Raw genomic sequence first — 16,416 nt, forward strand, 5'->3', positions numbered from 1 at the left:
ACTGTAATAAAAGATTTCTGTTGTACCAGTGGCTATTGTATCCCAAGAATGTACTGGGACCCCCAGATAGTATTTGTGAGTGTGCGGCTCAAGTGGGGCACTAATACCTGCAGGAAGTGAATGTACAGTGTCGAGCACTTTCACAGTTACAGCTGCAAAGTTATCTGCGATGAACTCAAGTAATTTAAGAGCTTTTACAGGAACTATGTTTTCAACACTGGTACACGGAGGTAAAGCCTGTGCCGCATTTATGGCCATTTGTTTCCACATTGCAGCTTACCAAAGTGAGAGCTGGAATGGAAGATTCGTTTAGGCACACCGGGCCAGGCATGGCAGATGACTCGCTTGCTGAAGCGAGGCTGTGGAAACACAGCTTAGGTGAAAATGTCCAGAAGGACAAATGTTTTCAGCTGAGAGAACGTTTTTACTCTTCAATGGTATAAGGGCTTCTGCATTTTCCCCTTGCATCTGTAAAAATATGAACCACAAATTATTTGGTCATTTAAATTGTTTCAAGTTCAGGGTAATTTTTAAAAAGTGGGGCTGTTGGTATTGGATGTCTCTTTGAAAGAAGAAATAACATTGGGTTAAATCGTTTTGTGTTCTACTTACCAAGTATCAGATATTGAATTTGTAAATTACTCATTTTCTTCGTCTTGCCTTCCTGTTCCTTGAAATTAAAAACCTCTGAGAAATATTTGTCTCATTTGTAGAAATAAAAGTAAATCCCTGGCTGGTAGAAGGGTTTGCTTGTTAAACATTTGTTTTGGTTAATCCCAAGGCTATCATGTTTTGCATAACCAAGAAAGTAACGCTGATTCATTAATTTAGCAGAAACCTGCAGTACTGGCCATACATCGTATTACCTTACGTTTAAGGAAACTTTAATTCGATTTAACTGACCCTAATGGCTGACCTTTTAAACCACTGATGTGTGGAGTGGCTTGGAACCTGTTTATACTGTCCATCTTGGCTGGGAGCCCACAGGAAACGTGGCAATAGACTTTGCTCTCCTGTAGCCCAGCTGGCCCAGTTAATTACATATTTAAAATAACTTTGTGGCTCATTGCAAAATAAGTAATTTTTGGAAATATTGGTGACATTTACAAATACTGTATATTGTATGACTTCTATATAAGTGGCTTACTTGTTTGGTTGATTGCTGCTTGTTTTGTCACTGCCATGGGTGCTGGAATTCTTAATGCTACCACAATGAGGAAGCTTATCTGCCCACAATGCTGATCAGACAATAGACACAGCCATCATTACGTTGTTGTTGTTTCCAGTTTTATTTTACCTGGAGGTACAGCAGTATTACAATAGGCAAGGCAGCAGTGCTGTATTAAACAGCTGTCTGTCCGGACTGTAGGCAGCAGACGTGCATACACAGCTAAATATCATTTTATTTGAAAATCGGGATGGACAGTAGAACATGGCAATAGTGCTACTTCATTGATCCATGCTCTGTTGATATTCAATTACATTTTTATATAAATTACACAGACACTTTGCACCAAGTGAATGCTAAATAACCTCATATAGTATATCACAGAGCCAGTGCCATTTACTGAAATGCCACTTTGCAAAGTTTATATTGTGCACTAGATGGCGCTGGCGCTTACTAGTATTAAGATCTAGCATACCTTATTTGTACTGTGTCTATGGCAGACAAATGGAATTGAAGAGCAACTCCTGAACTCAGGTGAAAACGCACAATATTTGAGTAGTTAAAATTAGAATCAATATGAATGATTGCAATATCAAGCTCTCTAATAATTTAGGACTGTTTTTAACTCATGAATGTTCGCTTAATGTGTCTAAACCAACAGCATATTTTACAATTGGATAAGGAAGCTGAGCATAGATGCATTTTATGTGAGGTAAGTGTAAAAATGACCAGTCCTCTCACCCTGAAGTAGTACATTTAAGAGATTTTCCATCGCAAGTCTTTTACAAACTTGCATGTTTTTTGAATGACTTTTTAAACAGTTTTAGCAATTTGTGTTTAGGATTAAATAGGCTTTAATAACATCATGCCCTTGGACGACTGTGTAATTGTTAAATAAGCTGTTGGAGAACTCTTTCTTGCTGAATTGACAATGACAGTCTCTTGACTGCAGAGCAGATGTTTCAGGTTTTATGAGGAGCCTAATTGCAGTTCTGACTCCCAAGCCTAATCCTGTAGCCACAGTTCCACTAATGAGTACCTGCTCGCTGCAGGCAGTAAGAGCCTCTTCTCCTTCCCAGAATCCTACTGTAAAACGATGACGTTGTGTGTTCTAGCGAGGGAGGCGATTTTTCTTAGTTGCACAGAACTAGGTCAAAAGTTCTAGCAATCATTTGGTTGACATTGGGATATAGAGCTTGTGACAGTCAAATCTGCGGTTGTAAAATGTGATATATACAGAATGAAATTCTAAATCACTTATAAGAAAGAAACCATTAGGCCCTACATCAGTTGCAATACAAATTGAAGTCCATCTTATCCTTGTTTCATATACTGCAGTGTCCCACAATACTGTAACTGTGGACAATTAAGGGTCTTAGGGCCAGATATTCAAAAGAGATGCTATTATAATCTCCTTTTTCAGTAAAGCTGCCCTTTCTATGCCTTTTGAACACTTTGAGCCATTGTCTCGCCTGGTACCAAACATCATTTGGGTGCAGACCTGGCTCAATTACATTTCTAATTGTCATTTGTAATTAATTGCACCTTGGCACATCTGTGTAATTGTATTTGGAATTACCATATAATGGATCAATTCCAGTTCAATTGCACACCTTTCCAAGCTTAATCACAGTTCCATGTTGTGTTTTACATTGAGCGAACATTCTGCTCGTATTTTCAACCACTTTTAGTGACCCCATTAGTTTGAAAGAACATTAATTATACAGTATGCTTCTGTATTTGTACCGGTGATTACTGCTGGGTAGAATACACAGAGTCAACATGTTAATGTGTGGAGCTATTTGTTATTTTTTTGTGTAACTGTAATTCTAATTGCAATTACTGCAGCTTAACTCTAATTGAACAAAATAGCGTTGTAATGGCAGTTTCAGCAAACAGTTCTGCTGTAAGTGTAATTATAATTGACCTTGGGTTTGTTTTGGGTGTAGTCTGAGTAACGATTTAATTTCCTTTTTAGATTCATTTAAGTGTTAATTTCTGCGGCCTTGTGATATTAGCATTTATCCAAAACTCTTTTGAATTTAACAGACTTGCGAATATATGCAAGTAATTTGCAATGCAAGCAGTGCTGCATGAATTTGCAAAAATCTTTTGCAATGTCTGGCCCTAATTTATGTTTTTAAAAAGTTGTTCATTCTTATCTGTTGTTGCCCATGCTGCTGTTCACAGAACATGTTTAAACTATTTAAATGCACTCTAATATTATATCTGTCATTTTTTTTCACTTTCCTTTCCATTAAAAAAACAACATATCTGTGTTTTGTGTTAAACAGTCTGAATTAAAACATAACTGTTGGGCTTTCAAATGATTTAGAATAGAAGTCTTCCCGAACATTTGACACACGTCCAATTATACACAGTAATATAATGTAAAAAGATATATGCATTTTTAAATTTGTATTTCAAGAGTATATTAGTATTCGTTTATATAACTAATGCATTTTAGCTGTGAATTACAAAAAAAAATCTTAAATATAAGATTGTGTGTTTGTCCTATCACAAATGTAATATTCATGATTTAACTATTTCTTTATCTGGATAAAATGGCAAAAAATAACCACTGTGGTTCAAATTAATGTTAATCTATTGTAATGTATTTTTATTCAGTAACACAAATTGGTAAATGTTGAAACTCAACTATTTGTATTTTGATTTAGAGAGGTTTTTTTTGTTTCTTTTTTTTTTTTTTTTTTGCATGCACTACCACTTCTGTCCAGCAGAGTATTATTCTGTGTTCTGGAAGTTAATGTCTTTTCATTTCTGTTTTTTCCCCTTACAGATTTCTCATAGTGCTCATTTGCCTCATCTTCAGTGTCTTGTCGACCATAGAGCAGTATACTGCTTTTGCACATGGAACTCTGTTCTGGATGGTATGTAAAATAATTTTCTTCATGAATTAAAAACATCTTCAGGTTCATCTGTACAGATCAGCAAAAGTAACACACCACAGAATTCCATGAAACTGTCTTTACAGGAGAAAAAAACAAGGAACAGTCCTGCTACTGGATTATTTCATTAAGCAGCAACATTTTGTCCTCTTAACATACAGTATATGTGTTATCATTATTTTCCAGGTCTCCCATTTTCAATGAAACCTGCACACATTTTGGTAAAGGTGGATTTGATTTATTAGAGGGAATTTTTGATGCTTAGTGAAGAATCGGCCGATTAATGGAACTAAGTTGACATTGAAATCGCATCTGTCAGGAAAAGCAGCGATTGGTACTCAGAAGCCAGTCAATGCGTGAAACTTCTTGGAGAAAATAAAAGGCATAATTATAAAATACTCAATAGTGGCAAATTTAGAAATATAAAAAGAAACTAAAAGTCTTTCTCAATGTTAATGAGTTGTGATTGATGTACTTTACATCACAGGGAGTCAAGTGGTAACGTGTGAAGGACCTCTTACTGTAGTACAAGGGAGGGCATAGGAGAGAATTGTATATTTGGGTACCTTAAGTGGGAAATATTTTGTGGTATAGTGGTTTATTCTAAAGGGAGTATCTATTATTAGTTGTGCTATCAATAGTTATTCCATTTCTTTATTTTTTGTACAGTGTCTGTAGCATATCTGTGCTGTTGCTGCATAATGAACGAAGAACTATCGATGCTTTTTTATTTGAATTAATTGTATTAAAATACTATTCCTTGAAGTGATAACCATATCTTAATCAAATGTCTTACCTGGCCTTAATGTCAGCAAAATTATCATTAATCAAGCCCATTTTGATTAATTTGACTATAAATCAAGTTTGCAGTTCATGAAACCATTTTCAGCTTTTTTTGCATCCATATACATATGGTAAAATTACAAAGACAGATATTACATGTCTCTGGCATTTTAGTGTAATTCTTCCCAGGTGTTTCCAGGCGCAGTAATGGCACAGACTGTTTGGCAAGGAACTTACTTCACCACTAGGTGGTGCTGGTTGATTACACATTATGCTCACACTATTACTCAGCTCAGAGCTGTCCAAACATTTTGGGCAAAAGAGCCATAATGATTACCAGGAAGTTTTTTAAAGAGTCATACAAAAAAATTAAACTGACACACAAGATTAGTTTACTAAAGCTGACTAAACAATAGCAACAACAGTGTGATAACACCTCAGTAGTTTTCAGCTCAATAATATTAAAAACATTGTCTGTCTAAAACACAATCATTTTCGCTGCACTTGCTTCCACCATATACAGCTTGTCCTTTTGAAGTCTATTGAAACTCATTGCAAACTTCATATTTTTTTTTTGTATTCATGATAAATAACTTCTATACCCCAGCATGTCTGTATTTTTTTTATATGAATCTGACAAGAATACTAAATGTCTTTTTAAGAATCTGCAGGTTACACCTCCTCTCGTTGATGGAAATTAAAACCTCCACTTTCTTCTAATACTACAATAACGGCAGCACTGTTTTGGTTAATTAAAATCCAACCAAATTGAGAGTTAATCTAAATAAACAGTAGTCTTATGCAAAGAGTACTATCAAATACCAAGACTTGGATCACCTTGATTATTGTACTGCATGTTTTTGTGAAAGATGACCCTGTGTTGTTCCCATGTCCAAGGTGGCAGCGCAGGTTTGAGTAAAACGTTAGTGTAGTATTGTTCTCTACCAAAAGGTGGCAGCATGTATCTTGTGAAAGAGTCCTAATTGCCTGCCAAGTGGCCCATGAAGGACCTTGTGTTGTGGTTTGGTATTACTTGTTCTTTTGACGGAATTTGTAGCAGGTTAGGTCACATACAGGATAAGGACATAACATTGAAATGGACCAACCAATATAGTCGTATTTTTAACACTGATAAAGAAAAATACATTGTGTAAATATGTTTTCAAATGTTCAGTGGTAGGAGTGATAGTTTACAACATTTGCCATTATGGTGGTAGTTTGTCTCAACCCATTCTTCTCATTAAACCAGCATGTCCGTGCCTCTACTTGCAGCAGCAGGAGGTTATGAATGACAAGTTCTGTTGTAGTCTTGTAAGGCATAACAAAAATGTAAATTTAATAAAAAAAGGGGATCATTTCTTTTGTCTTTCAATATGGTAGTAGACCCTCATTAATCCAGCCCAGATGGCAGCCTTTCAGAAGAGTTATTTGTTCGGTGTGCTTGTCATAATCTGTACCATACTACAATTGTCTGGTCTGAAATATCAAAAATCAGTTAGTGATGTGAATACAAACACTGGGAAGCTTTAAATGTTTTAGATGCTTAAGATTTTTCTGAAATTTGAAATTTGATTTCTTCAGCTGTAATACGCATGCATTCAATTAAAATGGCAGCAGTGTGGAGTAGTGGTTAGGGCTCTGGACTCTTGACCAGAGGGTCGTGGGTTCAGTCCCAGGTGGGGGACACTGCTGCTGTACCCTTGAGCAAGGTACTTTACCTAGATTGCTCCAGTAAAAACCCAACTGTATAAATGGGTAATTGTATGTAAAAAATAATGTGATCTCTTGTAACAATTGTAAGTCTTCCTGGATAAGGGCGTCTGCTAAGAAATAAATAATAATAATAGCAGTGTTCGGATTATATATGATATGTGCTACAGGTTTTAGATTTTTTATACCTCAGTACGACCACTTTAATACAGGTTTTACTGTGTACGAAAGAAACCAGTATGAATCAGTCTTACAATTAACAGATTTTTATTCCCGAACACAGCTAGTTATGGATGCTGTGGCAAGTGGCCGGTTGTTCACATTAATAAATTGATTAGAAAAATAGCAAATCCTAAATCACCCACCAAAAACAAAAGGGAAGATCAATAAATCAATCTTAGCTGGATTGAAAAGGGAAAATAAATACATTAAAAGGTTTAAAAAATAAATTGGTATTAATCACCACATGTTGTCTAAAAGGCCACAGTGTACAGAAGGCGCAGTCTGATGTCTTTTGAGTCCGAGGCTGCATAGATTTATGCTGTGAATTTGTAATTTAAAGATTTAGAGATCACAAGTTAATCTGCAGACAATGACTGGTTACAGTAGTGGGTCTTGTTTTGGGGGAGTGTTGCTGATGTATTAGATTCATCAGGATTAGCCCCCTGGATAAGTACTGGCTGTGACAGGTGTCTGCTTTTATGTTGCTCCCAAATGTCAAGGGACTTGATCATTAAGTATTGAACCCATGTGCTGCTCAAGCTGTATCCTGAGAGGACTTTGGGATTTGTTTGGCTCTTGTTTTTACATCTGACCCCTCCAGCTGGGTCCTATTGTTTTAGTGTAATGTTGCAGCTGAGATAACAAGAGCCTAAAGCAGCCTGGAGTTCTGGTGGAAGAGATACACTGCACCGTTAATGAAGCCAGAGATTCAGAGAAGAGACTACCATCCAGCAAGTATTGGGACAGACTAATAAATGCACGGACATGTCCATTTAGTATCCATTTTACCCGACAGACCCCTTGCTCACTAAATACCTTGATATCCCAGATTATATGAGGAGTGGAATCTCTCTTGTACTCCCTTTTTTTGGGATCCTGTTATCCTGCGTTAACACAACACGGTACAGTTTGGATGGTTTTACATTGGAAATGAATTTTGGCTATAGAGTGACTTCCAAAAACAGAACAGTGTATTTGTTTATTAACATTACAAATATAGAAAAATTAGCAGTGCAAATTCTGTGATTGTCCCAGGGTATGTTTTGATTAGCTACAAGAGAATGTAGTTTTATATTGTTAATCAGAGATAAACCTTACCAAATATGAGCCCAGGGAACCTCAAACCATAAAGAATTACCAAGATTTTATATATATATATATATATATATATATATATATATATATATATATATATACTGTGTGTGTGAGATTATATATATATATATATATATATATATATATATATATATATATATATATATATATATATATATATATATATATATATATATATATAATTACATATACATATATATATATATATTACATATACATGTTACTGTATTTGAGTTGATACGAGTGCCATTAAGGATACATCTGCATGCAACATACCTCAATGTATAAGTATATACAGCAGGTATAGAAATATACACTACTACACTGCTACACTGTTCCTATAATGAACTGCAAACTAGTTCCTGCCCTTTTGTTGTGTGATGTAGTATCACAGCTGTTACTGTGTCAGGAACACCCACTTCATTACATCAATCTGTCAACAAATAAACTCAAACACTTTTTACCTAGAGGAGATGGGATTTTAAACCTCCATGGGCAAATTCGAAACCCCCGAATAACATAATCCTAAACATATTTTATCCAGTACACTGTGCTTTTGTGGATTCAAGCAGTGAGTTATTTCCTGCTGATGGGTTCAAAACCTTTAGTCAAACATTGATAACAACAACAACAACAAAAAATTGATAAATGGTTGGAAACACCTATATGAAGATTTCATATTAGTACAATAGTTAAAATATATAATAGGTTATTATAAATAGTATTCATGTTCAGTATATCTTTCATTATATTATTGTTACATTTGTGTTTATCTCAAACTTGTTTTCTATATAACATTATATTAATATTTTATCTACAACTTTTATTTGCAAGATGGCATTGTAATATGTACAATATAATCTACAATTGTTATTACTGTGAAATGTACTGTTAATTACAATATTAATTGATCCAAATTACCTAGTAAATGTTCTCATGGCAAAAACAACAGAGAAATAAGCTGTTTGAATATTTTTTTTCTCAGCCTTTTTCATATTTTAGTTCAATGCTTTGCTGTGGCTTTGACATACAGACGTGCTCAAATTTGTTGGTACCCTTACAGCTCATTGAAATAATGCTTCATTCCTCCTGAAAAGTGATGAAACTAAAAGCTATTTTATCATGTATACTTGCATGCCTTTGGTATGTCATAGAATAAAGCAAAGAAGCTGTGAAAAGAGATGAATTATTGCTTATTCTACAAAGATATTCTGAAATGGCCTGGACACATTTGTTGGTACCCCTTAGAAAAGATAATAAAGAATTGGATTATAGTGATATTTCAAACTATTTAGTTTCTTTAATTAGTATCACACATGTCTCCAATCTTGTAATCAGTCATTCAGCCTATTTAAATGGAGAAAAGTAGTCACTGTGCTGTTTGGTATCATTGTGTGCACCACACTGAACATGGACCAGAGAAAGCAAAGGCGAGAGTTGTCTGAGGAGATCAGAAAGAAAATAATAGACAAGCATGGTAAAGGTAAAGGTAAAGGCTACAAGACCATCTCCAAGCAGCTTGATGTTCCTGTGACAACAGTTGCAAATATTATTAAGAAGTTTAAGGTCCATGGAACTGTAGCCAACCTCCCTGGGCGCGGCCGCAAGAGGAAAATCGACCCCAGATTGAACAGAAGGATAGTGCGAATGGTAGAAAAAGAACCAAGGATAACTGCCAAAGAGATACAAGCTGAACTCCAAGGTGAAGGTACGTCAGTTTCTGATCGCACCATCCGTCGCTTTTTGAGCGAAAGTGGGCTCCATGGAAGAAGACCCAGGAGGACTCCACACTTGACAGAAAAACATAAAAAAGCCAGACTGGAATTTGCTAAAATGCATATTGACAAGCCACAATCCTTCTGGGAGAATGTCCTTTGGACAGATGAGTCAAAACTGGAGCTTTTTGGCAAGTCACATCAGCTCTATGTTCACAGACGAAAAAATGAAGCTTTCAAAGAAAAGAACACCATACCTACAGTGAAACATGGAGGAGGCTCGGTTATGTTTTGGGGCTGCTTTGCTGCGCCTGGCACAGAGTGCCTTGAATCTGTGCAGGGCACAATGAAATCTCAAGACTATCAAGGCATTCTGGAGCGAAACGTACTGCCCAGTGTCAGAAAGCTCTGTCTCAGTCGCAGGTCATGGGTCCTCCAACAGGATAATGACCCAAAACACACAGCTAAAAGCACCCAAGAATGGATAAGAACAAAACATTGGACTATTCTGAAGTGGCCTTCTATGAGTCCTGATCTGAATCCTACCGAACATCTATGGAAAGAGCTGAAACGTGCAGTCTGGAGAAGGCACCCATCAAACCTGAGACAGCTGGAGCAATTTGCTCAGGAAGAGTGGGCCAAACTACCTGTTAACAGGTGCAGAAGTCTCATTGAGAGCTACAGAAAATGTTTGATTTGCAGTGATTGCCTCTAAAGGTTGTGCAACAAAATATTAGGTTAGCGGTCCCATCATTTTTGTCCATGCCATTTTCATTTGTTTTATTATTTACAATATTATGCTGAATAAAAAATCAAAAGTAAAGTCTGATTTCTATTAAATTTGGAGTAAACAATGGTGGATGCCAATTACTTTTGTCAGTTTCAAGTTATTTCAGAGAAAATTGTGCATTCTTCGTTTTTTGTGGAGGGGTACCAACAAATTTGAGGACGTCTGTATATGCAACCATACCTTACTAAAAATGTGGCAAGTTTGGGTTGCAAAGGCCAAAAACCATAAGAAGTCAAGTAATTTAGGCAAATGTCTTCAATGTAATGTTAGTAGCTTTCTATAGATAGAAATATACTAAAAATTTAAATGACAAACATTTCAACTAGGTCTTTAGTTTCAATGTGTTCGAAAAAAACTTTAGTATTTTAAATGCAGCTCTATCGAGTGTTTAATAGTTCTTGATGAGCTTTCTTACAGACATTATTGAGTTATCTTTATCCTATAGATCTCCAATAGTTTACTATGGAGAAGGGGGTGGGTTCCCAGAGGGATGAGCGAGGTAGCCGGGACGAGGAGCTCATTACCCCTCCCCCTGGTTCTTGTTCCCCTCTCCAGTGATTCCCTGTGACGAACCACCAGAGACACGTTGGGGTCTGCCAGCTGTCTGCCAGGGATTGAGCAGGCAGCGGCAGTGTAACTGAAAAACCAATCATTCCTCAGTGTTGTCACACAGCGGGACTCAAGGGATTTACACATGACTGAGCTATGTACAGTAAATACAATGAGGCCGACTCGAGAGTGTGGAGCAAGGGGGTCTAGTGGTGCATACCTCCCCACTGGCCCTGATGCCTTGGTGACAACTTTTCACCCAGCCAGACATCCTGAGTGCCACCCTCTATTAATATAATATAATACAGGGTGAACTATACATTTCAACAGAGACGTGAGATTTTCAACAAGAAAACCAGAACACAACGAAAGAAACAACACTGCCATTGAAATCATTAAGTTACCAAAATAAACAGATTTCATGTTTTTGTAGAAGGAAGATATGGAGAAATTCGCCAAGGAGCAAAATAACAGAAGTACACCTAAAACATACATTTATTAAGAAATCGCTTGTGTCTACACCCTTCAGAATCAAGCTTGTGCTGTTGCGTGTGTATTATTCCTCCCTATTCCTTGTTGGTTTTATACCAGGGTAGAAAAATATAGGTCTTTGGTTTCATAATTTTGAAGCTGTGGTATATCCAAACAAGGCTTAAATACACAGTGGGTGTCACTACTTATGAACAAGGCTTTTTTTTTTTTTTTTTTTTAAACAAATTTACCTAAACCAATTTTTTTTTTTTTTTTTTTTTTTTTTTTTTTTAAAGTGTAGTGCTATTAAAAATTATGCCATTGAAAGTAACATTTCTTTCAGTATTTCAGCCAGACTAAAATCATATACAACTGCCAACAAGAGAAACATTTAGTTATGCTCAAATAGTTTTTCATCAGAAAAAATAGGAGGAAAAAAGTTAATCGGTAAACTGGTTGCAGCATGAATAGCAAACAGACAAGAGCGGATTGGCCATGTGCAGAAAGAAGGGTAGTTTTACCATTAAAAACATCATGACCGCTTAAATCACACCTAAGCTCACATTTTCTCTAGGAGAGCCTTGTCATCTGTTAATGACTTGGACAAGAGCCAATACACAACCCTTAAACACACACGCACGTCCATGGGAAGTCTGGTAGCTGGTTTCTGTTCAGGTTTTTAAGAGCATTCAGTTGACAGAGTGTAGAGAATTGTGAAAAAACAAATGCAGCTCGTTAAAAGCAGCTTCGTCACCTCTCTGCTAGTCTCGAGCCCAGGGAGTGGGGAGGGAGTTATGTCCTGTTATTGGATAACTCTTCCAATACTTGGACAAAAGACCTTTTTACTTTGACACTGAAATGCTTCAGGAACAGTCTGAATGGCAAACTGTAGATTTTTCTGTTTGCACAGCATATCTCAGAAGTTTTGTTCAGAGATATAGGTAGTTTCCCTAGCTACATTACTTTGGTTCAAGGCAGATTGAAGATGATATTGCGTGCTGTTTCAACCTACAGTACTTGCCCCATATAAAGGTTGTCTTGGGGAAGGCTGGCTATTCAGTAGCTAGATCTAGATAAGAACTGGGAATCCTATGTGAACAAGCTGATCACATGGATTTTCCAGAGGTTACAAAACATGTTACTAATAGAGAGAAAATGTCTCGATTTTTATACTGTTGCCATATTTGTATGTACTGGAATCCATTGTGAAGCCAAAGTCATTTAGGTGACTCACGTATTTCACTTAAAAATGAGAATATGACAGGCTTCATGGTCCAGTGATTAGAGAGAGGGGCTTGTTACCAGGAGGTTCTCAGTTCAATCCCAGCTCCGCTCAGCCACTGACTTGTTGTGTGTGCCCCTGAGCCAGTCACTTACCTCCTTGTGCTCCGTCCTTCGGGATGAGACGTAAAACCAAGGTCCTATTGTAAGTGACTCTGCAGCAGCAGTTGTGATGCATAGTTCACCCCCCAGTCTGTAAGTCGCTTTGGATAAAAGTGTCTGCTAAATGACTTAATAATAATAATAATAATAATAATAATAATATAGTTCTTGGAGAATATAAAATACTATTACAACTACAGCTATCTGAGCTAAGCGGTAACCTGATCTTAACCGCCAATAAACCCCTGAACAGCTTTTCAATAAAGCCTTTATGGTACAAATGGTAATTCATTGCTTGTATATGTATATATCTCTTGGATTTGACAAATGACGATTGTCATTTTGAGGAAAACTACGGGCAGGAAAGGGTACAAATATATATTTGCAGGGGTGTCAAACTCATCTGACAGCAAGGGCAGCAAAAAAAATAAAAATAAAGCTATACATAGTAATGTACCTGAAAATGTCTATAGAAATTTTATGTAGGCCAATATAGTACTTTACACAAAACACATTACCCCCACTCAAGTGGTGGCTAGTGACCAAAGTTATTGGGTGTTCACACATCAAATGCAGGTGAGGGGGTGGGGTCCCAGTGGGTGAGGTCCAGGGCGCCAACCTCAGTGGTAGAAGCACTGTCCAGTGGAACTGTTTCTTGTTGGAAGTGATACAAAAAGTTTGCTCTGCAATGTCTTATCGTGGCAATTTTTTTTGATTACAGTAATTTATTATTAGTCGGCAATGTCAGCCATCCTGTCTTTTTCAATTGATAACATGGGTAAAGCATTAATTGTTTTGGTTTTCATACATTAAAAAGTGAGATGTTGAAATAAGACAAATATATTAAACACACTGAATGTACTCTGAAATTGAAAGGTGTGTTTATTTAAATTTAAGTTGTCCCTGAATCTAAATCAATCCCAAGTTCGAAGACCAAGAGCAGGAAAAAAGAAGACCTTAAATGGAATTCACAATTAAGGCCAAAGGTGCTGTCACATTACAGGTAAATGGGTTTGCAAATAACTGAAAGGTGTTTCGATGAGACTGGAAGTCTTGAAATCAACCATATAACATTATTTTATCAGGTTTGCTAGTTTTTCACTGCAGCGCTCATAGTCTTCATCATCAAATGAATCTTTGTGTAACCTCTTGAATTTCTCGGCATGCAGTGAAGTGGACAGAAGTTTGGTTTGACACATGTTGCTGCCACAAATTCAACTTTGCTTTGAAAGCTCTCACCTCTTCATCCGTTAGTGTTACGATCTGCTTTAGCCTTTGGAGTTTCTTGTTTTAAAAGGTTCATTTGCTTGGCGAGGTCAACAAGAAATGCAAGATCCATTAGCCATTGGGGATTACTGAGCTGTACAGATATGTATTTGATGCAAATGAAAACTGCCCCACCACTCAACCATCACACATGGGTAAAATTCAGTAAATCATCATACTGCGATTCCAACTCATTTAACAAGGTACGATGCTGTAAACCCCTGCTGTGGAGGAAATTCACACCCTTGATAATGCTCATTACGTGTTCTAATTCTGCAACTTTTCCACATAATGCCTGTTGATGCAGAATGCGGTGTAAGAACATTGGTACTTCCGCATTTTTTTCCAGCACTCTGCCAGCCAGTCTACTCTTTTGCCCAGTCATATAGTACACCATCTGTTGTAATCCCAGTTAGTTTCTTCCAAGGTAATTCTGCACTTCCCATGGTTTCTTGAAGTAAAAAAAGAAGTCCTTTCCTGTGGTTGTGTTGTTCATGCTTAAAATTAAAAGCTCTTCAATAACATTAAAGTTAATACTCTCAGCAATCGTGTTACGAGACAGACTGATGTTAGGAAAATGTTCTCTTTTTTCAGGGCATACTACATCAGCTGTTTTAAGCATGCACCTTTGAACAAATTCACCATCTGAAAAAGGTTTGGTAGCACATGCAGTCTCTTTGCTAACAATAAAACTGGCCTCCACAGCACTTTCATTTGTTGTTCTCATTTTCAGAAAAACCTTTCGTTGAGCTGCTTTCATCTTTGTGACTGTCAGCACGAGCCTTTCCAGTAAACTCAGAATGCGGTGCTTTGTGCAGCGTGTCAGTGCAGTTGAATGTTATAATCTTTCGTAACTGCAACCGTTGCACTGCATATCAGACATACTGCTATCAAGTTCAGTGAAAAAATCATTCTATTCCAACGACTTTGGAATCTTGTGTTAACCTTTCGCTTCTGTGACATCTCCAATTTTGGCAACTAATTTTAAATTTTACACAAAGCAAAATAGATACTTTAAACAAGCCTTTGCTTCGCTATCCTAATCAAAATGATGTGTGCTGTGCTGTTACACGTGTACGTGAGGAAACAGATCCTGTACGCCATTTGATTGGCTATTTTACTACCTCTGTGAGCTGTGATTGGTTTAATGGGAATGTCACTCCTACAATGCAGACTGCACATGTCGGATACACGTGTTATGTTAAAGAAGCGGTTTGTTTCAAAGAAGAATTCCAAAACGATATAGTACACCAGTGAAATGATAGGGTATGTGATACTGTAAAAAGAACATGTCGGCAAGGTTCATAATACATGGTTGTACATGTGTGATGCATTCCTGGCTAGGGTAATAGGGTGTGTTTTGGTTGAGGCTTTAGCATTGTTTTAAGGGTTTCTTAATAAAAAAAAGAATTGACGCAGCCCTTATAGCAATGCAGGGTTGTTGTGTCGCAATACATGGAAAGGGAATGCGTTGGCAGTGACTTTTCATCAGCAGGAGCTAGCTGTTGTATGAGGAAGTGTAAGTGTCAAGTACAGCACGGAAATGGCAAACTTCCGTTAGACTATTTTAGGTGATACACTGTTTGATTTGTTTTCTTTAGAGCACTTTCATTACTCAGTGGTCAACCCTGGTGTGCCTTTATAATGGGCTAACACCTCTGTGGGTTAGTTGAGGCAAGGGATTGTATTATAATGGATCATTTCCCTCCTTTTTTTCTTTCTTTCTTTTTTTTTTTTGTTAGTTTGAACACTAGTGCTGGTATGAATGTTGGTTTTTATATGTTCAACTATTTCTAAACAAATTTAATTTTGAATAACTGGATTTTTATTTTTTAATTCATACCATATTCCAGTAAAAAAACAAAAAAAACTTTAGGATTAAGAAAAACCCATCAAATTGCCTAATAAACAATGGAGAGAAACATAATAGAATTTGTGTTATTTATTTGACATCATTCACGCAAGGTATCATTTTGATAGTGTAATTTTATACATGTTGTTTTTTAAATTAATACAACCAAGGTCATTTTTGACACTGAATGCATTTCAAGCAGTGTTTGTTCAAATATTTGCCCCAGCACTAGTTTGAACCCATATGGCAAACCTAAACAAAAGCAATGATCCACAATAATTAGATTATATTATTAAACCAGAAACAATTCCTTTTTTAATTATTTTTGTACATTGATATACACAGACAGCTACCAAAATGACATTTCAGGTATTGGTAATTGACTGACAAGTTGTAGACAGTTGAAAAAATACAAGGGATTTAAGCTGCATTTGTCAAGATGAGTATTATCTTTAGGATCAGATGTCTCTGGTCAATTGCAG

General features: G+C 36.6%; 1 protein-coding gene across 3 annotated transcripts in view; it reads left to right on the forward strand.

Moving 5' to 3' along the window:
* Nucleotides 1-16,416, forward strand: part of LOC117432024 (potassium voltage-gated channel subfamily KQT member 1-like) — a 336,879-nt gene that overhangs the window by 25,463 nt on the left and 295,000 nt on the right. For all 3 annotated transcript variants that reach the window (XM_034053396.3, XM_034053397.3, XM_059002045.1), the window contains exon 3: nucleotides 3,969-4,059. In XM_034053396.3, coding sequence (XP_033909287.2) covers nucleotides 3,969-4,059 — 91 coding nt within the window. The remainder of the gene's footprint in view (nucleotides 1-3,968; nucleotides 4,060-16,416) is intronic.

This window comes from Acipenser ruthenus, chromosome 27 (genome assembly GCF_902713425.1).
Source record: "Acipenser ruthenus chromosome 27, fAciRut3.2 maternal haplotype, whole genome shotgun sequence".
Lineage (NCBI taxonomy): Eukaryota > Metazoa > Chordata > Actinopteri > Acipenseriformes > Acipenseridae > Acipenser > Acipenser ruthenus.